Source organism: Scyliorhinus canicula, chromosome 20 (assembly GCF_902713615.1).
Source record: "Scyliorhinus canicula chromosome 20, sScyCan1.1, whole genome shotgun sequence".
Lineage (NCBI taxonomy): Eukaryota > Metazoa > Chordata > Chondrichthyes > Carcharhiniformes > Scyliorhinidae > Scyliorhinus > Scyliorhinus canicula.
Window position 1 is genome coordinate 66,817,685 of NC_052165.1, and position 26,091 is coordinate 66,843,775.

A 26,091-nucleotide genomic window follows, 5' to 3' on the forward strand; every position below is an offset into this window, starting at 1 on the left:
CCTGTCTGTCAATTTAAAATGTTTGTAGGCATGTTCCTCTGTCAACTATGCCTTTTCCCTCTCCTCCGCCTTAATCTGTTCTACCTTTGTGCTCTTCCTCTCCTCCAACTCTACCCTATCTGTGCCTCCTCTGACCCAAATGTCCACCCTGCTTCATCTTTCCCCTTTGATTTTTTTTTTAATGCACAGCTTTACAGTCCAACCTGTGTCAATCTACACCGAGTCCCACTTAGCTTGGAATGGGAGCAATCTGCTTTAAAACCTTCATACAGAACATAGAACATTACAGCACAGAACAGGCCCTTCCACAATCTGACGAGAATAGTAAAGATAAAGCTGCCATAGTCCCAGATGACCCTCGGCTGCTTTTTCCTTTGAGGGGGGAGAGCTGACTGGTGGTGATTTTTTCTAACGTTCCACAGCAGAGGCTGTACGTTCGCTTGCTGCTGTCTGCTCACCCTTGGAGGATTTAATTACTTTGTGCCCTGTGAAACAAATGAATGTAGGTGGTGGCGGGTAAATCCAGTTTGTGCCTCTGTTGTGGAACGTCAGAAAAAATCACCACACATCAGACGAGGGACAGGGTTGAGAAGGCGGGGCATTCATTACTAACCTCAACTGGTACGGGAATTGAACCCATGCTATTGACCTCGCTCCACATCACAAACCAGCTGTCCAACCAACTGAGCTAAACCGAACATAATAGCACCTTATCCGCTGAAACTTGCTCAAGCAAACATTTTGCATCATTCCATCATAGGGGTGACATGGTGGGACAGTGGTTAGCACTGCTGCCTCACAGTGCCAGAGTATCGGGTTCTATCCTGGCCTCGGGTGATGGCCCGTGTGGAGTTTGAACTTTCTCCCCGTGTCTGCGTGGGTTTCCTCCGGGTGCTCCAGTTTCCTCCCACTGTCCAAAGATGTGCAGGTTAGGTGGATTGGACATGCTAAATTGCCCTTTAGTGTCCAGGGATGTGGAGGTTAGGTTACGGGGTTACAGATAGGGGGCAGGGGACATGGGTAGAATGCTCTTTCAGAGGGTCGGTGCAGAATTGATGGGCCGAATGGGCTCCTTTTGCATGGTACGGATTCTATGACTCTATGATTGTTCTGTAGTTACCTCTTAAATAATGTCTAAATTTATAGGTTTGCAATGAGTGACATAACAGTGACAACACTCTACTTCTAACATTATTACATATATTGTTCACTGAGGCATTTTGCCAAATACTAATGGCTCTTTATAAAAATTATTCTTTAGCTGAACTTCTAGTGTAACCTCTATACTGAGGGAGAGACTGGCCTCAATCACGACTTTGTGATAATGTAAAATGAGTGATAATGAGCCCATTTTACAGCTCTCCTCGTTGAAGTCAATGGAAATAAAACTGGGAAAGATGTCGCACAGGCTGCCAATTCACTATCACTTATCTCACACTCTCACACCAAGTCAAAATTACATGTCATGTCTCCACGGTGCATTAACATGAATGTGAACAGAAAATAAATCATACCGGCCACCCATTCAGATTATGGCTTCGAACTGATTGGCTGATTAGAGGAGGGGAGAAGTAAGAAATAGGAGGGGGGAGTGAGAGAGAGAGAGGAGAAGGAGAGAGAGGAGGATAGAGAAAGAGGAAGAGAGAGGAGAAGGAGAGAAGGAGAGAGAGGAGGAGGGGAGAGAGGAAAAGAGAGAGAGGAGGAAAACGAGAGAGGAACAGAGAGGGGAAGGAGATGAGGACAGCGGGGGAGAGAGAGGAAAAGAGAGAGAGGATAGAGAGAGAGGAAAAGAGAGGAAAAGGAGAGAGGAGAGAGGAGAGAGGAGGAGAGAGAGAGGGAGGAGGGGCGAGAGAGAGAGAGTAGGGTAGAGAGGAGAGAGAGAAACAGGAGGAGCAGAGAGGAAGAGAGAGGAGAAGCAGAGAGAGAGAGAGGAGAGGAGAGAGGAACGAGCAGAGAGGAAGAGAGAGGAGAAGAGGAGAGGGGGAGAGAGGAGGAGAGAGTGAGAGGAAGAAGAGAGAAAGAGAGGAGAGAGGGAGGAGGAAGAAAGAGGAAGAGGGGAGGAGGAAAATGGGAGAGAAGAGAAGCGAGGACATAAGAAAATAAGGACTAGGAGCAGGAGTAGGCCATTTGGCCACTCGAGCCTGCTCCGCCATTCAACGAGATCATGGCTGATCTTTTGTGGACTCAGCTCCACTTTCCGGCCCGAACACCATAACCCTTAATCCCTTTATTCTTCAAAAAACTACCTATCTTTATCTTGAAAACATTTAATGAAGGAGCCTCAACTGCTTTCCTGGGCAGAGAATTCCATAGATTCACAACCCTTTGGGTGAAGAAGTTCCTCCTAAGCTCAGTCCTAAATCTACTTCCCCTTATTTTGAGGCTATGTCCCCTAGTTCTGCTTTCACCCGCCAGTGGAAACAACCTGCCCGCATCTATCCTATCTATTCCCTTCATTATTTTATATGTTTCTATAAGATCCCCCCTCATCCTTCTAAATTCCAACTACTGTAGTACAGTCCCAGTCTATTCAACCTCTCCTCGTAATCCAACTCCTTCAGATCTTGCATTAACCTAGTGAATCTCCTCTGCACACGCTCCAGTGCCAGTATGTCCTTTCTCAGGTAGGGAGACCAAAACTGACACAATAGTCCAGGTGTGGCCTCACTAACACCTTATACAGTTGCAGCATAACCTCCCTAGTCTTAAACTCCATCCCTCTAGCAATGAAGGACAAAATTCCATTTGCCTTCTTAATCACCTGTTAACCAACTTTTTGCAACTCATGCACTAGGACACCCAGGTCCCTCTGCATAGCAGCATGTTTTAATATTATATCATTTAAATAATAAACCTTTTTGCTGTTATTCCTACCAAAATGGATAACCTCACATTTGTCAACATTGGACGCGATTCTCTGCTTCCCAACCACACCTGGTTGCTGCCGTCGTGAAACGGGAGTGAGAAGCCCGTTTGGGGCTTGTAGGTGGCCTAGAAAGGAAAGAGTACCACAACTGTGCTCGGGAGGGGACAGGCCCGCGATCGGTGCCCACCGATCGCCGGGCCGGCGTCCAAATCGGACGCACTATTTCCCCTCCGCCGCCCCGCAAGATCAAGCTGCCACATCTTGCGGGGTGGCTGAGGGGAAAGACGGCCACCGCGCATGCACGGGTTTGTGCCGTCAGCGTCATGACTTCAGCCGCACATGCGCGGGTTGGAGCCGGCCAATGTGCCCATGCGTGGCTGACGTCATTAGGCGCGCCGGCCGCGTCATTCTCGGCGCGACGCCCCGCTGCTGAGATTTACGAGCGCCGCTCCTAGCTCCGCCAGGAGGGGAGAATAGGGGGCGAGGAGCAGCCTCCAAGGCCGTCATGAAACTCGGCCGAGTTCACGACGGCCCTCCCGATTTTTCCCGGGAGCGGAAAATTCCGCCCATTGTATTCCATCTGCCAGACCCTAGCCCATTCACTCAAACTATCCAGTATCCTCTGCACATTTTGCTTTACCACTCATCTTAGTGTCGACTGCAAACTTGGACACATTGCCCTTGGTCCCCAACTCCAGATCATCTATGTGAATTGTGAACAATTTTGGGCCCACCACTGATCGAGAGAGAGGAGGAGGGAACAGAAGAGAGTGAGAGAGGAGGAAAAAGGAAGAGAAGAGGAGGGATCGGTAATGTTACCACCCCTTTGGGGGTCAAGGACTGTGCTCTATATGATTTCCCCCCCCCTTCCCCCTTACACAGCTGAGTATGAACTACCCTTTTCATTGGGGGAGGGCTTCCCCTTAACAAGGGGAAGTACTCAGTATAAAAACCCTGAGCTGGATGCAAGTCAGGGAAGGTGGTCCTTCAGAGAGAGGTTACAGCTTTTGTTATTTGTATATACCATAATAAACTTGTTGTTCATTTCTACCCTGCCGTGCATTCCCATTGTCCCTCCCGTCGGGTTCTACAGAGAGGAGGAGACAGAGAGAGGAGAGAGAGAGAGGAAGCAAGAGATAGAGAGACAGGAGCAGAAGAGAAGGTCTGTGAGATTCCAGGCAGGTCTCCACTCAGCATCTGGAAGGAGCCCGTGGCGTAAATCTTAAGAAAGACCGTCACCTTGACGGCCACTGGGAGAACGTGTCCTCCACTATACCCCGGCGATTCTAGGTGCGCCATGAACCAGAAGATAAGCCATATGATCCCCCTGCTCAGCCGGAACCTTTGACAACACGCCTGGTCCAGCAGGTCCCTGAATGACAGGCACTGCCAGTACACAAGAGGCCTCATGCCGCGCCTACTTCCCACCTCCTCTTTGGCCGGTTGGGCGGCTGGCTGTGCATCCTCATTGGCTGGCTCCAGTTCCTCTGAGATAGGCTCGGCTGTTGCAGGATCCTCCCCGAGCAGTTCCTTCTCGTACAGCCCCAGTGCATCCACATTGACGTCGCTGCCGAGACATCAGGGCAAGACATGGCATTCCACCGGGCGCCCGTCGCTGGCCACAATTTTCGGCTCACATGCGATTCTCTGCCCTCACTAAACAGAGAATCCCTCCCCTCATCTTTCACCTGCAACCTTTTGAAGAGCCTCTTTAAATCAGACCGTTTTAATCAAGCCGATAGTAGCCATACCAAACAGTTCCTTCGGCTTAGCCTCCACGCTTTCTTTGTCTCCCCATGGAATACTTTTCTATTAAAAGTGATATTTATACACAAATTGCTATAATAATGATTCATACTTTGAACAATTGAAGTACATTAGTTGGCATACTGAAGATGAAAGCAGGGATTCAATGTTCTGTAATGCGATATTATGAAATAGTGAATGTCATCTGGTCACTAGTTGAGAAATTCAGAGCTTGTCAAAGGCAGAGAAAAAGAAGATGCTAGACATGACAATATGTTCCAAGGGAGCAAGTAGAAGACAGACAGCAAAGAAAAGCCAAAGTTACAACTGACGCCAAGGAATATCTATGAATAAAGTAACAGAGAATGGGATCATGATGAGCAGGGGAAGGATAACAAACACTAGATGATGTTCCCAAGTTTGATGCATAAGTAAAAGGCTAAATCATGAATCAACGAATGATAGTGCAAGACACATGCTTCAGAAAGGAAGGAGAGTGAGAGATAGGTACTGAGATAGATACGGGGAGGCAACAGGATTTCTTGCAGACAGATTCCTGAAGGGAGCAAGGTAATTAACTCAGACGCAATTCTGGGAGAGGAAGAAAGCTTTTGATTTTCCTGATGTGAAACAAGGACAGAGGTTCGGCTGTGTTTTTATTCCAGGTTGGGGACTTTTCCTGTCCCAATGCCACTTTTAATGAGAATCCTAATCAGAGACCAGGATGTGCGTCCAATTTTAGCAGTGGCAAGACAAGGGAGTACACAGGAGAGCAGTGAGGCAGCGGAGATGGAAAGGCAAAACCAGCTGCTACTGTTGTAGCTGGTTTGGAGGGAAATCGAAGAATTGGGAGACCAGCGACAGAGCAGGCTGCTTGGTGCCCCTATAGGCGTGGACCCCTAGATTTAGCCATGCCGCCTTTGAGATCCTTTTTGAGGTCATGTCATCACGGACGTGCCCTTTTATTCTGGAATGTGACAGGAGAAGGCCAGTCAAGCAGAGCGAGGAGACCTGGCTGGAGGAAAGTGAAGTGAGTGGATGCAGAGTGACGGGGAGGGCCTGCATACACTGCCACTTCAATAACCTTCTGCAGACAGCAGTGTGGGTGCAGCACTACACTCAGCTGACAGCCCTCCAGGCCTGCAGTCTCAAGCATATCAACAAGAGAAAGAGCCTGAGATCATGTAGTCCTCCTTAACAATGAAAACACGTGGGTGCAGGGGCATTAGAGTTAGGGTTAGGGGCATTACAGAGCTATGGAGGAAACCCCCATCACCAACAAGCATGCAGGTGGCAACACTGCAGGTGGTAACATCAGATATTAGTGCAGATGGAAGCAAGGAAGGAGGCAAATTCTCAGAATAAAGTACCAATCATTTAGGACTGAGATGAAGAGAAATTAGTTCACTCAAGGGGTTGTGAACCTTTGGACTGCTCTACACCAGACAGTTGTGAAGACGCCATTGTTGATTAGATTTAAGCCTGGGAGAGGCAGATTTTTGGTCTTTCAAGGAATTAAGGGATATGGGGAGTTGAGGGCCAAGATTAGCCATGATCATATTGAATGGTGGAGACGGCTCGGTGGACCGAATAGCCTACTCCTGCTTGTGTGCCAAAGAACAAACCCAACATTTTTTGCACAACTTGCCACTTCCCATGTCCGCTTTCAAAATTACAGCGGGTCAGAGTTGCGCTGGGAATGTATCGCCCCCACTGAGCTGTGCACTTTTCCAGCCCCACTGATCTCCACTTACTCCTACACTGCCCTACAAAACATGTCCCTTATTTTGGCTTGGATCAAGAAAGAAAGCCACTTTTTGGGTGTGGAAAAGTGAAGCTAAATATGTAGGATCACATCAAGGGTTGTTCCCAACAAGTGTTTGCCTGTAAGTTATTCCACTTCACAATTGCCAACAAGCTGTAGTCTGCAGGCTTCAAGTGTATGAACTTGTTTATTCCTTTGTGTACACTGAAAGATCTCTTCTCTGTGCGTCATGAGGCGAGTCCAACAATTAATTGTCTTAAAAACTAATTACATTTCCTGGCTCTGGGTACAATCTTTCCAATGTGCTGAAGGCTGCAGCCACAAGTAAGAGAAAATGTTCCTGTGTCAAGTCTCAACTTACTCAAAAATCGACAAAAGAAGTGGTGCAGTTACTGCAAGGTTGTGCTGAAGGGGTTAGTTCACCTTCAGATTGAACTGCGATGGATATGTGAATAAAGCACAGTTATCATGTTTAATTTTAATTTTTTTTATATCATTGAGATGCTGCTGATTTTGAAAATGGTATGTGCAACATGTTTTTTTTTCTTTCTTTTTTTTATAAATTTAGAGTACCCAATTATTTTTTTCCAATTAAGGGGCAATTTAGCGTGGCCAATCCACCTATCCTGCACATCTTTTGGGTTGTGGGGGTGAAACCCACGCAGACACGGGGAGAATGTGCAAACACCTCACGGACAGTGACCTAGAGCTGGGATTCGAACCCGGATCCTCAGCGCCGTAGGCAGCAATGCTAACCACTGTGCCACCATGCTGCCCCATGTGCAACATGTTTGAAGTGGGTTGAAATCTCACTTACAACCACTGTCTACTGATGTATTTTTACAAAAATTCACTCGAACGGAGTTTGGCTTCGACTAGTTCAGGTGATCCCTCGACTGAATGCCACGTCAGCATCGGGTACTGAATTCATGCTTTAAATGTGATGAGGCACTGGAGAAATGTCAACATATGAGTCAACACCTTTAAGCAACTGGGGAATATTAGGGTGGGGAATATTAGGGTGGGGAGGGGGTGCAGAGTGGAGGTATTTGTGGAAAACAAGGAAAGGACTGCCTTGAGGAACAAATGTTGCTTTCAACAAGCAAGATTTAAACGTCTAACAGTAAGGAAATCTATGAAAGTTAAACATACATCTTTCTTTTAAAAAAAAGCTCATGGGCAGAATTATGGCATTTTGAGAACTGGCTAAAACTGTACATGGCTATTCCCACATTATTTGCTCCATTGTGTCAGCAATGGCTTTGCAGTGCCGTGGTTTAGTTACTGGATTAATACTCCAGAGAGTGTAAATTCCAATCCCACATGCCATTTGAAAATGTGAATTTAGCTTTGGAAAAAATTACCATGAACGCTGTGGTTTGGGGGAAGGAGATTTGGTATATCTACCCAGTCTAGATTATGTTTGACTCTTGGCTGTCCTCTGAAATGTCCGAGCCATTCAATTGTGTCATAACCTTCTCATGGCAACTCATTATTTCATGGCATGTGGGCATCGCTGGCAAGGCTGGCATTTGTTGCCCATCCCTAATTGCCCTTGAATGGAGTGGTAGTATAGAGTCAACCACATTGCTGTGGATCTTGTAGGCCAGACCAGTTAAGGGTGGCAGACTTTATTCCCTAAAGGATATTAGTGAACCAAATGGGTTTTTACAATGATCGACAATGGTTTCATGGTTATCATTAGACTTGAAATTCCAGGTTAATATTGAATTCAAATTTTGCCATCTGCCGTGGTGGGATTCGAACCCGGGTCGCCGGAGCATTATCCTGGGTCTCTGGATTACTAATCCAACAACAATATGACAATACCACTATACTGTTATATTGCTGTTTGTGGTTTATATAAATGATTTAGATAGAATATAGGAGGGTTGATCAGTAAGTTTGCAGATGGTTCGAAAATTGTTGGGGTGGTAAATAGTGAGGAGGATAGCATCGATTACAGGACGATATAGACGGGCTGGTTGGATGGGCTGATGAGTGGAAAATGGAATTCAATTGGGATAAGTGTGAGGTGATACACTTGGGCAGGACAAACAAGGCAAGGAAATACATGATAAAGAGCAGGATCTGGGAAGCAGCGAGGATCAGAGGGACCTTGGTGTGCATGTGCACTGAGCCCTTAAGGTAACAGAGCAGGTGGATACAGTAGTTAAGAAGGCCTATAGTGTACTTGCCTTTATTAGCCGAGGCATTGAGTTTAAGAGAAGGAAGGTTATGCTTGAACTGGATAAAACGTTGGTTAGGCCACAACTAGAGTATTGTGTGCAGTTCTGGAATCCACATTATAAGAGGGATATTTAGCAGTGGAAAGGGTGCAGAGGAGATTTACCAGAATGCTCTCTGGGCTGGAGAGTTTTAGTTATGAAGAGAGATTGGATAGACTGGGATTACTTTCCTTGGAGCAGAGGACACTGAGGGGGGACATGATTGAGATGTACAAAATTACAAGGGGCATAGATAGAGCAGACAGGAAGAAACTTTCCCCCTTGTTGGAGGATCAATAACCAGGGGCATAGATTTAAGATAAGGGGCAGGAGGTTTAGAAGAATGAAGGGGAACCTTTTTAGCCAGAAGGTGGTGGGAGTTTGGAACTTGCTACCTGAAAGGGCGGTGGAGACAGAGACTCTCATAATAAGTATTTAGATGTGCACTTAAACAAGGCTTACAAGGCTATGGGCCAAGTGATGGAAAATGGGATTAGGATAGTTAGGTGGTTATTTGTAACTGGGACGAAGGGTCTTTTCTGTGCTGTGTGACTCTATGACTCCATGACCACTTCCTTACCTGCAACACCCACATCAAGGTTTATTTTCCCCACAAGAAAATGAGCACGCAGCATTCTCTGACGGCATGTTTCTGAGGTCTGTGGAAGTAGATAGGGATGGTATTCCCTTGCTGAGCCTCCCTCCCTTCTCCCTGTGAGTGAGTCGCCAATCTCGATTCACTACCTTCCCGGAGCAAGATCAGAAACATGCTCAGGTTGGCGCCCAAATGATGAAAGAGTGCCTCCTGGAGGTGCTCTGGTGTGTCTTAGAAACATTAATACATTCAGGAATAGGATGCTCATATAACATTGCAGCGTTTCCGTTCCTGCACACTGTGTTAGTGTGAAAGCCCCAGTATAATTGCTGTGACTCTAACCTGTGTAGGTGAGATATTGTGGCATATCAATATTGAAGTAATCATTATTGTAAAACCTACTCTTAAAAAAACCTCTTAACAGCCCCTTTAAAGCACAAACGCGTACCCGTTCCCCATCAAGAGCAGCTCATTCTGATCCATGTAAAACAGGGAATATTTCTTAAGGGCGTTTATTGTTAAACGTGTAGAATTTCAATCAATATAAACAACACTATCTTAGACAACAGATCGATGGTCATATCTTCCCCTTTTGCTGTTGCTACCTAATTAATGATCGCTTAGAAAGGCCAGTGTATTATTATTGGCTGTGTAACCGACATAGGTATGTGCTGATTTCGTTGTCCGATTGCTATAATCGGACCGAATTGCTTCGCAGGGCTCTATTAAATTCCGTTTATTGAGATTCTATACTGCCTCGATTGTCATAATGTGCCCCAAGATTGTGTGCCCCATCACACCCTGGCAAGGGTTCTCCAAGCTCACCCTGAATTCTTATCTCGGCGCTGGTAACACAGACCTCGGGTCGTCGAATCAGATTGACGAACAGATTGCTTTTTGTCAGTGTTAATGGCAAAAATGTTGTCAGACATGCCCGTCTGCTGTTAGCTCCCGCATACAAATGAATTCCTCAAAGTTCCGGCTTCATGACACTAATGCAATATTCACTGCCAATCACAGGCACATACTGACAATAAACTCCTCTTAACCCATTCAGCCACCCCTTCCAGTCGCGTGCTTTACATTCACATCCTCACATTGTCACCGAAGTCTGTTTGAGACCACAATGCCAGGGCAGAATGAGGTCCAATGTGTCCGGCGCTATGGCACACATGCTGTATGTTTACACCGACACTAACACAGTCCGAGATCCCCAAAGCAGCGCCAACTGTCCCATTTCGCAGCATTTTCTGGCAAAAAAAACTTCATCCTCCCCCTCCTACCGCCCTCCAAACAGAGCCCCGCAGAAATGTTCAAATCGTTTGCAATGCAGGCAGCGAAAAGAGGGGAGTTTGGGATACGGTTGGCCAACTGGCATTGAATGAAGTGCTGATGCAGAGAGGCGGCTGCAGTTACACTGGCTCTGGGCTGACACTGACCTGGTACCAGGCGAGTCTCTGCCCACACTCGTTCAGAAATCACTGGGAACCCCGCAGAGAGAACAGGACTTTGGACATGTGTTCAGCATTGGAAGAAGGTGGACACGATATTTTACCCCCCCCCCCCCCCCCTCCCACACACACACAGTAACAACTTCAGGAGTCCAAAGTCGATATAAATAATCATTCTTTCTCTCCAATAAGACCAGGAAGAGTTAAACCTGCACTTCGCTACAGCAATGGCATGGGCTAAATAGCTCCCCCCGCCCCAGGGTGCACACGCGACCCGGTGTGGATGAGCACTGCAGTGTGTAAGTTTATTTGCAATCACAATGTTTGATCATCCCTCTGTGAAAACTGTGGCACTAAGAAATGAATTGTTGGAACTTTCCACAGTTCGCCTCTACCTCCCGAAAACATTCAATGCATGGTGCCTCTGACTCTCCTGCAACAACTCTCCTGGAACTGACAGTCTCAATGAGATGTTTTTTGGAGGGAAACGCACACAAACCGTCATCAACAACCAAACCAAAGCAAACCGCCTGGAGAAAGTCTTGGAATTGATTTGCCTCCCTCAACCCTCAAACCACTGAAACTGGCCTCCTTCACAGACCCAGCAACCTCTTGCAAATCTATACTCCATTAATCCTGGACCCGGGGCTGTTCGATGGAGATTGGCAGATTGCAATGTTAAATACCGGCCGCAGCTAAAGTCATTATTGACGGTTAGAGTGCCAGAAATTCCACTCACCTACAAACCCCTCACTGACCAAAGCCAGTAGTCCCACTATTATTGATGAATTTACGCTTCCAGTTAACATTAATCACGGTAGCATTGTGTGCTATTGATAAATATTAGTGTTTCAGTCGACAAAAGTCCTTTAAACATTGAGTGCCACTTTGATATTCACTCTGACACACATTTGCTCTCGATGTGTCTCACAGACATTCTCTGTCTCACACACACTTTCTCACACACATTCACTGTCTCACTTCTCAAACACACTCTCAGTCACATATTCACACACTCAGTCACACACTTACAGTCACGCACACACACCCTCGCTCACACACACCCTCACACACACTCATTCTCTCACTCATTCTCTCAAACATATTCTCTCACACTCACCCACTCTCACACTCTCACACTCACACACACTCTCAAACTCTCACACTCACACACTCTCACACTCACACACTCTCACACTCACACTCACACTCACTCTCACACTCTCACTCTCACTCACACTCTCACACTCACACACTTTTACACTTTCAACCACTCACTCACACACTCTCACTCTCACACACACTCACTCTCTCACACTCTCACTTTCTCTCACACTTTCTCTCTCACACTTTCTATCACATTCTCCCTCACACTCACTCTCACACACTCGCACTTTCTATCACACTCTCACACTCCACACTTTCTATCACCCTCTCTCTCACTCTCTCACACTCACACTTTCATACTCTCTCACACTTTCTCTCTCTTCCTCCCACTCTCACACACACTTTTTCTCATACTCTCTCTCACACACTCTCTCACACTCTCATACTTTCTCACTTTCTCTCACACTCTCAGACTTTCTCTCACACTCACTCTCTCACATCCACACTCACTCTCTCACACATACACTCTCTCACACTTTCACACTCTCACACTCTCTCACACACTCTCACACTCTCTCACAGTCTCTCTCACACTCTCTCTCACACTCTCTCTCACACTCTCTCTCATACTCTCACACACTCTCTCTCACACTCTCACACTCTCTCTCACACTCTCTCACACTCACACTCTGTCTCACACTCTCACACTCTCTCTCACACTCTCTGACACTCTCACACACTCTCTCACACTCTAAGACACTCTCTCTCTCACACACACACACCCTCTCACACACACAAACACACACAATGATCTTACCTTAAAAAGTCTCAGTATATTGGCCACCATGATGGAGACAGAACTGGCCGAGGCTCCTATAACTCCCACGATTTTGTCGGGCTTACTGATGATGGGTGGCTCTCCACTCGCACACCTCACGTCCGTGGTATCTTTCTCGATCAGAGCTTGCACGAAAGTGAGCGACTGCTCCAGGGCGAAAGTGTCCCTGGAGCAGGTGTCGAGGATGCGGACGCCCAGGGTGATGTTGGCCAGGAGCTCGGGGTCGCGGTTGAGTTGGTCCACGGCGTGCAGCATCGCCTCCATCCGGTGGATGCCCTTCTCCTTCTTGATCTCGCCGCAGGGGGCCCCGGACTGGCCCCGGGAGTGCACCGGGAAGAGTCCCCCGAGGATGATGTCGCCCTCCAGCCGGATGGAGTGGGCATGTTCCTGGGCTGCGCTGCTGTGCGGGACGGCGAGCAGCCAGTAGCACTGGGCGGCGACCAGGAGCAGCAGGCAGCGGCGGAGGGAGGCGATCCTCATCTTCCCGGGCCCCTGGGCTCGGCTGGCTCGGTGCAGCGGGCACGGGCTAGCGGGCTAGCGGCGGCAGCGGGGGCACATCCTGCCCAGGTGGATGGCACGGGGGCTGAAACATTGGCTGGCAGCTCCTGGAGCCTCACTGCTCACAGCTCCCTCTCCATGCCGGGTACAGCCTGCTCCATGCGGGGGTCCACAGCGATCCAGAGCCCGGGTGGGGGGCAAAGCCTTCACCCCCCCTCTCCCCCCTCTCTGCCTGGGCTCTCTGAGCGATTCTCTCCGGTCCTCGGCGGCAGCTCCCTTTGCCAAGATGAAGTACTCGCTCCACACTCGCCACCTCTCTCCCTGACGGCGCCCTGTTGAGGTGCAACGAGGAGATACAAATAAATAAATAAATGAATGAGGGAGGGAGGAAAGAAAGAGAGAGAGAGAAACAGAGAGCGAGAGAGAGAGAAAAAACAGAGATAGAGAGAGGAGAAAAAACACCCCAAGTCCAACTGTCACGCAGTTAAATGTTTGTGTTGCTGCCCACTGTCTGGTCACATTTGGTATCTCTCCACCTCAGCAGCTTGTTACCCAGGAGGGGTGTGTTGCACAGTCCTGACCCTCTGTTACCCAGGAGGGGTGTGTTGCACAGTCCTGACCCTCTGTTACCCAGGGGGTGGAGGGGGGGGGGGGGGAGAGCTTTGCACAGCCCTAACCCTCTGTTACCCAGGAGGGGTGTCTTGCTCAGTCCTAACTGTTTCCCAGGGGGGGGGGGGGGGGGGGGGGAGCTGTGCACTGCCCTGGTTCTCTGTTACCGGGGGGGGGGGGGAGGGGTGTCTTGCCCAGCCCTTATCCAGGAGGAGAGCCTTGCACAGCCCTGACCCTCTGTTACCGGGGGGGGGGGGGAGCCTTGCTCAGCCCTGACCCTCTGTTACCCAGGAGGGGAGCCTTGCACAGCCCTGACCCTCTGTTACCGGGGGAGGGGGTTTGGGGGGGGGGGGGGAGCTTTGCACAGCCCTCACCCTCTGTTACCCAGGGGAGCCTTGCACAGCCCTGACCCTCTGTTACCCAGGAGGGGAGCCTTGCACAGCCCTGACCCTCTGTTACCCAGGAGGGGAGCCTTGCACAGCCCTGACCCGCTATTACCCAGGAGGGGAGCCTTGCACAGCCCTGACCCTCTGTTAGCCGGGAGGGGAGCCTTGCAAAGCGCTGACCCTCTGTTACCCAGGAGGGGAACCTTGCACAGCGCTGACCCTCTGTTACCCAGGAGGGGAGCCTTGCACAGCCCTAGCCCTCTGTTACCCGGGGGGGGGGGGGGGGGGGGGGGGGAGCCTTGCTCAGCCCTGACCCTCTGTTACCCGGGAGGGGAGCCTTGCACAGCCCTAGCCCTCTGTTACCCGGGGGGGGGAGCCTTGCACAGCCCTGACCCTGTTATCCAGGGAGGGTGGGGAGCTTTGCCCAACCCATACCCTCTGTTACCCGGGGCGGGGGGGGGGGGGGGGAGGAGCTTTGCACAGCCCTGACCCTCTGTTACCCGGGGTGGGGGGGGGGGGGGAGCTTTGCTCAGCCCTGACTCTCTGTTACCCAGGAGGGGAGTCTTGCACAGCCCTGACCCTCTGTTACCGGGGGGGGGGGGAGCTTTGCTCAGCCCTGACCCTGTTACCCGGGGGGGGGGGGGAGCTTTGCACAGCCCTGACCCTGTTACCCGGGGGGGGGGGGGAGCTTTGCACAGCCCTGACCCGCTGTTACCCGGGCGGGGGGGGGGGGGAGCTTTTCTCAGCCCTGACCCTCTGTTACCCAGGCCGGGGGGGGGGGGGGGGGGAGCTTTGATCAGCCCTGACCCTCTGTTACCCGGTGGGGGGGGGGGGGGCGCTTTGCACAGCCCTGACTGTTACCCAGGAGGGGGGCCTTGCTCAGCCCTGACTGTTACCCAGGAGGGGGGCCTTGCACAGCCCTGACCCGCTATTACCCAGGAGTGGAGCCTTGCACAGCCCTGACCCTCTGTGACCCGGGAGGGGGGTCTTGCACAGCCCTGACCCTCTGTTACCCAGGAGGGGGGCCTTGCACAGCTCTGACCCTCTGTTACCCAGGCCGGGTGGGGCTGGGGGGAGCTTTGATCAGCCCTGACCCTCTGTTACCCGGTGGGGGGGGGGGGGGGGGGGGGCGCTTTGCACAGCCCTGACTCTCTGTTACCCAGGAGGGGGGCCTTGCACAGCCTGACCCTCTGTTACCCAGGAGGGGAGCCTTGCTCAGCCCTGACACTCTGTTACCCGGTAGGGTAGCCTTGCACAGCCCTGACCCTCAGGTGGGGTGTCTTGCACTGCCCTGACCCTCAGCAACAAAGCAGAGCATCCCCCCAGATCACTCCCAGCTCAGATACCCATGGGGATATTTGCACGGAGCTCACGGTCTCTTTGTCCACTTTTCACGCCCATCCACACTTTCCAACTTTCCGCTCCAGCACTGACACCTCAGTACTGCTGCCACATTCAAAAAGAGAGAGAGAGTGAGACAGGGAGAGACAGATAGTGAGAGAGAGACACGCAGAGAGAGAGAGAGAGGTAGAGACAGACAGAGAGAGAGACAGGGAGAGACAGACAGAGAGAGAGAGAGACAGAGAGAGAAAGACAGAGCGAGAGAGACAGAGAGAGAGACAAAGAGACAAAGAGAGACTGACACAGACAGACAGACACAGAGAGGGACAGAGACTGAGACAGAGAGAGACAGAGGGAGAGACAGACAGACAGAGAGAGAGACAGAGCGAGAGACAGAGAGACAGACAGAGAGATAGACAGAGAGAGACAGACATAGAGAGAGACAGAGAGAGAGACTGAGAGGGACAGACAGACAGAGACAGAGACAGAGAGACACAGAGGGAGAGAGACTGAGAGAGAGAGACAGAGAAAGAGAGACAGAGAGAGAGAGACAGAGAGAGAGACTGAGAGGGACAGAGAGAGAGAGACAGAGAGAGAGACTGAGAGGGACAGACAGAGAGACAGACAGACAGAGACAGAGAGAGACAGAGGGAGAGAGACAGAGAGAGAGAGACAGAGCGAGAGACAGAGCGAGAGACAGACAGAGAGATAGACAGAGATAGACAGAGAGAGAGAGACAGAGAGAGAGACTGAGAGGGACAGACAGACAGAGACAGAGAGACACAGAGGGAGAGAGACTGAGAGAGAGAGACAGAGAAAGAGAGACAGAGAGAGAGACAGAGCGAGAAACAGAGAGATAGACAGAGAGAGAGACAGAGAGAGAGACTGAGAGGGACAGAGAGAGAGAGAGACAGAGAGAGAGACTGAGAGGGACAGACAGAGAGGCAGACAGACAGAGACAGAGATAGACAGAGGGAGAGAGACAGAGGGAGAGAGAGAGAGACAGAGAGAAAGACAGAGCGAGAAACAGAGAGATAGACAGGGAGAGACAGAGAGAGAGACTGAGAGGGACAGAGAGACAGACAGACAGAGACAGAGCCAGACAGAGAAAGAGAGACACAGAGGGAGAGAGACTGAAAGAGAGAAACAGAGAGAGAGACAGAGAGAGAGAGACAGAGCGAGAGACAGAGAGATAGACAGAGAGAGAGACTGAGAGGGACAGAGAGAGAGAGACAGACAGGCAGAGACAGAGCCAGACAGAGACAGAGAGACACAGAGGGAGAGAGACTGAGAGAGAGAGACAGCGAGAGAGAGACAGAGAGAGAGACAGAGAGATAGACAGAGAGATAGACAGAGAGAAAGACTGAGAGGGACAGAGAGCGAGAGACAGAGAGATAGACAGAGAGAGAGACTGAGAGGGACAGAGAGAGAGACAGACAGGCAGAGACAGAGCCAGACAGAGACAGAGAGACACAGAGGGAGAGAGACTGAGAGAGAGACAGAGAGAGAGACAGCGAGAGATAGACAGATAGACAGAGAGACAGACAGAGACAGAATGCGTGAGAGAGAGAGAGGGGGAGACTGAAAGTGACAGAGAGAGAGAGAGCAGACAGACAGGGAGACAGACAGAGACACAGAGAGAGGGAGACAGAGAGGGACAGAGAGAGAGAGACAGTCAGAGGGACAGAGAGAGACAGAGAGAGACAACGAGAGAGAGACAGAGACAGGGAGCGACAGAGAGAGAGACAGGGAGAGACAGAGGGAGACAGGGAGAGACAGAGAGAGAGACAGAGAGAGCGAGAGAGAGAGAGACAGAGCGAGACACAGAGAGAGGGACAGAGAGGGAGAGAGACAGACAGAGAGAGACTGGGAGAGACAGAGAGAGACGGAGAGACAGACAGAGAGAGAGAGAGACTCAGAGGGACAGAGAGAGAGACAGAGAGAGAGACCGAGGGACCGAGAGAGAGACAGACAGACAGAGAGAGAGAGAGAGACAGAGAGAGAAGGACAGAGAGAGGAAGACTGAGGGACAGAGAGAGAGAGACAGAGAGAGAGAGACTGAGAGGGACAGACAGAAACAGAGAGAGAGAGACAGAGAGAGAGAGGGACAGGCAGAGAGAGAGAGATTGAGGGACAGACAGAGATAGAGAGAGAGGGACAGAGAGACTGAGAGGGACAGACAGAGACAGAGAGAGAGAGAGACTGAGAGGGGCAGACAGAGACAGAGAGAGACAGAGACAGAGAGAGAGAGAGACAGAGAGAGAGAGACAGAGAGAGGGACAGACAGAGAGAGGGACAGACAGAGAGATTGAGAGGGACAGACAGAGACAGAGAGAGAGAGAGAGCACTTTAGCTGCTTCTGTGCGTCCCCCACACGTCAGGACAGTCTCTGAGATGTGGAGGCTGCAACTTCCTCCATCCGACATCAGCGTTTGCAGCGCTCCCACAGCCAGACACGGCTCTGAATTAGACCCTCCCGGGTCTGCAGCTCCCTCCTGGCTGCCTCCTCCACACTCTCTCCCGCTCTAACTTCCTCAACACCTTGGCCCTGCCCGCTCTCCACAACCCACCCAGTGACCCGAGCAACACAGGGACTGGGGGGAGGTACTCAGTACCTGAAACCTGCCCTACCATTCGTCACAGCATTGAGAGCACAGAAACAAGACCGTTCGGCCCCACGGCTCCATGCTGGTGTCCACCCTCCTCCTCCATAAAGCACCGGAACCTATCCGGAGATTATCGCGTCCTTTCTCCCTCAAATTTGTCTAACTCCCTTTTAAATGCATCGCTACTATTGGCCTCAACCACCTCATCCGGATCCACATTCTGGACATGCTCGGAGTTTCTCCTGAATGTTACCAGATTTATTGATAACTATCTTACATTTTAGCTTCTCCTGCAAGTGGAAATATCTCTACCTGTCTCCACCCTGCCAACCTCCCCCCTTCATAATCTTTGAACCCTGATCAGCTCACCTCTCAGCTGCTTTATTCCACAGAAACTAATTCCAACCCACTTCAGTTTTTCCTCATTCTTATCACCTCTCAGTTCTGGTATCATACTTCTAACTTCTTTTTATTTTGCATCTTCCCCTGTGCTTCTTTATTCGTTTTTGTAAAATGGAGGTTATTCTCAGTGTGGTCTAGGAATATGGGAACAGGAGTAGGCCATTTACCCAGCGAGAGGGCAGCATGGTAGCACAGTGGTGAGCACAGTTACTTCACAGCACCAGGGTTCCAGGTTCGATTCCCGGCTTGGGTCACTGTCTGTGCGGAGTCTGCACGTTCTCCCCGTGTCTGCATGGGTTTCCTCCGGGTGGTCCGGCTTCCTCCCACAAGTCTCAAAAGACGCTGTTAGGTAATTTGCACATTCTGAATTCTCCCTCAGTATACCCGAACAGGTGATGGAATGTGGCGACTAGGGGCTTTTCACAGTAACTTCATTGCAGTATTAACGTAAGCCTACTTGTGACAGTAAAGATTATAATTATGACGAACCAACATACTGTACAGTACAGGTGCTGCTTTTCAAATCTATTTATTTCAATGTTAAGTCCAGTGTTTTGTATATTATGGACTTCTTAAGTTGCATTGCTATATTTAACAATCTATAACTATGTCCCTCTCCATTCCTTTTTCCTGCTTTATCACTTTGAAGACTCTCATTTTCGAAGGAATATGTTGCCTCCTTATCTCTCCCACCAAACTGCAACATTTCACACTTACCAGTATTGGAATTTAGTTGTCATTTGCACGCCTATTCTACAAGTTTTCTTCTGTTAATAATACGCCTCAATATTCTATCAACTGTACATTTTGAGATCATCATATCTTGGTTTGCAGAGTCCAATTACTTATGTAAATGGCGAACAATAGCACCGATCCCTGTGAAACACCATTTCATACTTTTCACCAGTCTGACTAGATCCCTTTGACACCTATACTCTGTATTTACTTTGTTAGTCAGCTTACTGTGCAGTCTGCCACCTACCCTTCAATTGCACAAGCTCTTGAGTCTTCAACAGGAGCCCACTCTATGGTATCTTATTGAAAGGTGTTTGAAAATCCAAATACATAACATTTACCACATTAACCTTGTCCATTATCTCAGTTCCTTATTAAAAGAATTCAGTGAGGTTGGAGCATGAGCTTCCATTTTGGAATCTGGTGCTAACTATTCTTTATTATATTTTTAGGTTTTAGCTGTTCATCCATTAATAGTAATCTTTATTAGTGTCACAAGTAGTCTTACATTAACACTGCAATGAAGTTACTGTGAAAACCACCTCGTCGCCACACTCCGGCGCCTGTTCGGGTACACTAAGGAGAATTCTGAATGTTCAATTCACCTAACAAGCTCGCCTTCTTGGGACTTGTGGGAGGAAATCGGAGCACCCGGAGGAAACCCACGTAGACATGGGGAGAACGTGCAGATAGTGAACCAAGCCGGGAATCGAACCCAGGTCCCTGCCACTGTGAAGCAACAGTGCTAATCACTGTGCTACTGTACAGCCTAAATGGCTTGAGCACAGATCCCATTATCTTTCTGAATGCCAACGTTAAGCCAACTGGTCTATAACTCCCTGGATTTCCGCTGTCTCCCATTCTAAATATAAAACTATTTAAGAATGGTTGATCTGTATGTTAGCTTGAATTTCCCATCTTGTTTCCATATTTCCTAACACTCTTAACTGACAAAAAATCTATCAATCTCTGTCTTGAACCTTCCAATTAACAAAGTACTGACATCTTTTGGACAGAACCACTTCCAAATTTTCACTACCCATTTTGCAAAGAAGTGTTTTCTGACAATAGACCAACTCTGATTTTAAAATGATGGCCCACCCTTGTTCTGGACTCCCCCATCAGAGGAAACAGTTTCTGTGGGTACATTATCAAATTCTTGAACACTCAACAGGCTAATCCCTTATTTGTGTGATTAGAGCTTTGGTCTATGCAACTTGTCCTCATAATTGCCCGTGAATCGTTCTGATTGCTCCTTGCTGTATAAGCTTTGTGGACTATAATTCAGTGCCCAGAGCTGAACACAACACTGCAGATCGGGTCTAACCACAACTTTCTATAACTGTAGCAAAGCTTTCAAACCTTGGGCAGCACGGTGGCACAGTGGTTACCACTGTTGCCTCACACCGCCAGGGAGCCGGGTTCGATTCCAATTGGGTGACTGTCTTGTGGAGTTTGCGTGTTATCCCTGTGTCTGTGTGGGTTTCCTCCCACACTCCAAAGATGTGCAGATTAGGTGGATTGTCCGTGCTAAATTGCCCTTTAGTCTACAGGGACATGGAAGTGGGGCTATGGGGATAGGGCAGGGTGGCTGAGGGGTGGACCTAGATAGGGTACTCTTTCGGAGGGTCAGTGCAGACTCAATGGGCCAAATATTCTCCTTGTGCATTGCTGGGATTCTATGATTCCGTTCACTAAGGAAATTGAACAGACAAACTAGATGGAAAGAGTCTTTTTCCTCCCATGGGCCTTAAAATGGGTTTAAGTTTACTTTCGGGTTAAGCTTGGGTTGCCGTTAGTTATAGAATTGTAGAATGGTTGCAGAACAGGAGGCCATTCAGCCCATTGTGTCCATGCCAGTTCACTGCAAGAGCAACTCACCTAGACCCACTCCCCTGTCTTTTCCCATCTCTCTCCAGATCATTACCCAATTCTCTTCTGAATGCTTTCATTGAATCTGCCTTCCTTCACTCTCAGGCACCACATTCCAGACCCTAATGACTTTCGCTTCCTAAAGTTGCTTTTCTTCATGACGCCATTGCTACTTGGGTCGATCACCTTAAATCTCTGTCATCTGGTTCTGGAATCTTCTGCCAGTGGAACCAGTTATTGCTCTCTCTCCAAAGAGAACAGTCCGCACATCTTCAATTTATTCATGAAAGTTCCTCATCTCTGGAGCCAATCTTGTGAATCTTTTCTGCACCCTCCTTAATGCCTACACATCCTTCCTAAACATTGCTTCCCTGAGCAGCCCGCAATATTCTAGTTGAGGCTAAAACAGTGTTTTATACACATTTGTCAATAATGCCTCTTTATTTCTAATGCCCAGGTTCCCATATGCTTTATTGACCCTTTTCTCAAACTGTGCTGTCACCTTCAATAATTTGTCTGCTTATAAATCCAGGCCCTACTGCTCCTGAACTTCCATCCAAAATTAGGCATTTCACACATCCCTGCATTAAATTTCATGTGCCACTTGTCCACCTTTTCCATGAGACTGACTATGACCTCCTGATTCCATCACTATCCTCCTCATATTCACCATATTTTCAAGTTTTGTGTCATCCGCAAATTTTGAAATTGTTTCCTGCACACTCAAGTCTAGGTCACTAATACATATCAAGAAAATCAGTGTTCCCAGCACTGACCCCTGGGGAACAATTCCTCCAGTCCAATAAACAACCTTTTCACCACAACTCTGTTTCCTGCCACTCAACCAATTTGATATCCATGCTGCTACTGTCCCTGTTATTCCATGAAGACCCCATCCTCTCAACCTTCCCCCTCACCTGAGGTGATCCTCAGGTTAAATCACCACCAGTCAGCTGCCCCTTCAAAGGGGAAAGCAGCCTATGGTCATCTGGGGCTTTGGCAACTTTATCGTATTTATTATTATATTCTATGGGGTGTAACATGGCTTTGGAAGTCTCTTATGTAGTACTTAATAAATGCCTTTTGGAAGTCCACATACACTACATCAACTGCATAACCCTCATCAAAACCCTGTTACTTCATCAAAATCTCAAATAAACTAGATGGTTAAATACAATTTTCCCTTAACAGATGTGCGCTGGCTTTTCTTAATTAATCTAAAATTGCCCAAGTGACTGTTAATTTTGTCCTGAATGATCATTTCTAACATTTTCTCACTAACGAGGTTAAACCGGCTAACTTGTAGTTATTGTGTTTATCCGTGCATCCTTTTTTCATCAAAGGTCCATTTGCAATTCTCGAGAACTGTCGCAAACAGCCCCAGAACCCACTAACGCCAATATGAAAGAGCTTCCAGAAGGACATTATGAATTCAAACCACAATCCAGGCTACCAGCACCTAAACTAGACGGGCACTTCAGAGCAGCACTGAGAGCACATTGAGTTGTGGGGAATTCTGCTCTTTGGATGCATTGCTGAGAGTGTTAACTCATGCTAACCTGAAGTTGAATCAGACCTAACTGTCTGCCAAGGGACAGTGTGCCACAGCCAAGACCGATCCTGTCTTCATCTGATGCCTAAACTTTCTGCCAGGGGGTCACTGGAAAAGGAGAGGGAACCCTGGATGATATCTGACATGCCGTCACCAATGACTGGCACTGAGGCTAACCAAAGTGCCCATCTTGCCATTCTGACAAGGAGCAATCACCTTTCCACAGACCAGAAATTGTATTTTATGCTGACTTAACCCCAGAGCAAGATATTGTATTTGAATATTGATATTGTATTTGAAACATTTAAATCTAGCTGTGTATAAAGTCAGGCATTTCACATGTGCCTGTGTGCACATGTGCACGTATTGAGCAATAGCCCAGTCACAATGGTCTATTCCACTTTGTAGAACTAATTTGCTAATGGAGGCAAATAGGAACTGGAATTAGAAAATTCAAATATCTATATACTTCTCAAACTAGATCTAATTTTTCGACTTATACATAAACTAATTATGTGCGTTTATCAGTCTGGAGAAAAGCAACTCTGATATTAAAATGATGATAATCATTTATTGCAGCTGAGAAACCACTTGTGGTTGGACACAGAAAATGAGAGTGCTAAAATATCTGGATTACTGCACACCTATTCACGAATAACCTTCAGGGATAGGGGGAAACTGCCACCCTACTTGGTGTGATCTACTTAAGACTCTCGCCCAGCAATATGCGGTTGCATCAGCAGCCTCAGGACAAATTAGGATGGGCAAAGCACTGCCTTGCCAGCATTCCCCATACCCGCAAGAACAGGTAAAATTTGGAACATTATCGCTTATAATTCTGCCAATCTTTAGCCATGTTGCTTACACTGGCATCTAAAAATATTGATGTCTAACAGGTCTTTTAGAATTTATTTTGTGCGCAGAGGTAAACGATTGTCTCTCAGACATGTGAAGCAAATGCAATCATTAAAATGTGTGCATATCGATGTGAAATAAAACATGTCTAGTGCATGGCGTTATTACACTGCAGATGCCACACTTGGAAACCAGCAGTACAAATCTGGAGTCAGGGCCAAATCTATTTCTTGAGCAAATCAGCGACAGAGAGAGAGAGAGAGATAGAGAGAGAGCAACACTTCAAGAGTCTTCTGGTTTCACACTGCAAGGAGTGCAAATCCACTGACGTGTGAATCTCGGCTTGCAAAATGCTCAGGTGATAAATAGGACAATTTATAAACCCTCCCACCTTCATTTAAATGTTCAACTAGCAGAGAATCTTCCCTCTCCGCTCTCCAACAATTCACATTTATGTTTGGGAGACCATTCGGTATCCAGGCATACACAGAACCCTCTCTTCCAAACAGAACAATAAAATTTCAATCAGGGAAGAGCCAAACAGCACAAATTTATTTGGTGGAACTCAAACTGGAGATATTGGACTCATAGAATCATAGAATTTGCAGTGCAGAAGGAGGCCATTTGGCCCACAGACTCTGCACCGGCCCTTGGAAAGAGAGCCCTCCTGAAGTTCAGGCTTCCACCCTATCACCATGATCCAGTAACCCAACCTAACCTTTCGGACACTAAGGGGCAATTTAACGTGGCCAATCCACCTAACCTGCACATCTTTGGACTGTGGGAGGAAACTGGAGCATCCGGAGGAAACCCACGCAGAGACGGGGAGAACGTGCAGACTCCGCACAGTCACCTGAGGCCGGTATTGAACCTGGGACCCTGGAGCTGTGAAGCAGCAGAGCTAACCACTGTGCCACCATGCTCCCTGACTCAAGATATCCAGATGCATTGTAATTCCATGCAGCAAAATGATACAGACGCCTTCGCTGTAAATTAAACATGACAAACATTCCAAATTGTCAAAGTTCCCCAACCAAACAATTAATATATCTTAGCCATTTCATATCATCTGCACCTGTAAGAATTAAACATTTTCTAATTAACTTAACCAAAACCCCAAAGATGTGCAGGGTAGGTGGATTGGCCATGCTAAATTGCTCCTTAATTGAGTACTCTAAATTTAAAAACAAAATACACTAGCATGACACTTCTGACTGATTGTGAGCTATACCAAGGCGAATTTGCAGGATAAATAAAGAAAGTAGAAAGACAGAAAGACAGAAATACACACTTTGCAATAATTAGCAGACACACAGCCAGGCTGTCCTGTCCCAGAATGAGGAGGGAGCCATTGTCAACGGGATCCAGGCAAGGAGAGGGAGGGATGACCCTTTGTCCCCCTTCGGATGTCACCAGCTCAGCTAAGTCCCTTATTGTCAGCATGCCTGCACTGTTATGGTAAGTTTTTTCAAAGTTGTTACGGTTAACAAAGTCTGATTAAGACACTTAACTGTTATGAGTTTGTGTGGAGGGGAGTGAGCATTGTCAGCAGGGGGCAGGTGAGATGTATTGCTGGTGGTGCAGGAGGGAAAGCATTGTTAGGACAGGGTTTGGTCAGGGGCAAGGGCATTGATGGGGTGGGGGCACAGGGGTATCAGGGCAGCATTATGATTGCTGCGAAGAGCGGAGAGCTGGTCAGCATCTTTCCAAGTTGATTGAGGCAGTGAGAAATTATCACGGGGCGGGGAGCATTGTCACAGGGTACGGGGAGCATTGTCACGGGGTATGGGGAGCATTGTCACGGGATACGGGGAGCATTGTCACAGGGTACGGGGAGCATTGTCACGGGTTATGGGGAGCATTGTCACAGTGTATGGGGAGCATTGTTACGGGATATGGGGAGCATTGTCACAGGGTATGGGGAGCATTGTCACGGGGTACGGGGAGCATTGTCACGGGGTACAGGGAGCATTGTAATGGGGTATGGGGAGCATTGTCACGGGGCATGGGGAGCATTGTCACGGGGTAGGGGAGCATTGTTACGGGATATGGGGAGCATTGTCATGGGGTACGGGGAGCATAGTCACGGGGTACGGGGAGCATTGTCATGGGGTACGGGTAGCATTGTCACGGGGTAGGGGAGCATTGTCACGGGGCATGGGGAGCATTGTCACGGGGTAGGGGAGCATTGTTACGGGATATGGGGAGCATTGTCATGGGGTACGGGGAGCATTGTCACGGGGTATGGGTAGCATTGTCACGGGGTATGGGGAGCATTGTCACGGGGTATGGGGAGCATTGTCACAGGGTACGGGGAGCATTGTCACGGGTTATGGGGAGCATTGTCACGGGGTACGGGGAGCATTGTCACGGGGTACTGGGAGCATTGTCATGGGGTAGGGGAGCATTGTTACGGGGTACGGGTAGCATTGTCACGGGGTATGGGGAGCATTGTCACGGGGTATGGGGAGCATTGTCACAGGGTACGGGGAGCATTGTCACAGGGTACGAGGAGCATTGTCACAGGGTACGGGGAGCATTGTCATGGGGTACGGTGAGCATTGACACGGGATATGGGGAGCATTGTCACGGGGTATGGGTAGCATTGACACGGGATATGGGGAGCATTGTCACGGGGT

At 48.7% G+C, this 26,091-nt stretch overlaps 1 protein-coding gene across 2 annotated transcripts in view; it reads right to left on the reverse strand.

Moving 5' to 3' along the window:
- Window positions 1-26,091, reverse strand: part of LOC119954973 (metabotropic glutamate receptor 8) — a 533,585-nt gene that overhangs the window by 488,262 nt on the left and 19,232 nt on the right. For both annotated transcript variants that reach the window (XM_038780737.1, XM_038780738.1), the window contains exon 2: window positions 12,576-13,426. In XM_038780737.1, coding sequence (XP_038636665.1) covers window positions 12,576-13,076 — 501 coding nt within the window. In that variant the 5' untranslated portion in view covers window positions 13,077-13,426. The remainder of the gene's footprint in view (window positions 1-12,575; window positions 13,427-26,091) is intronic.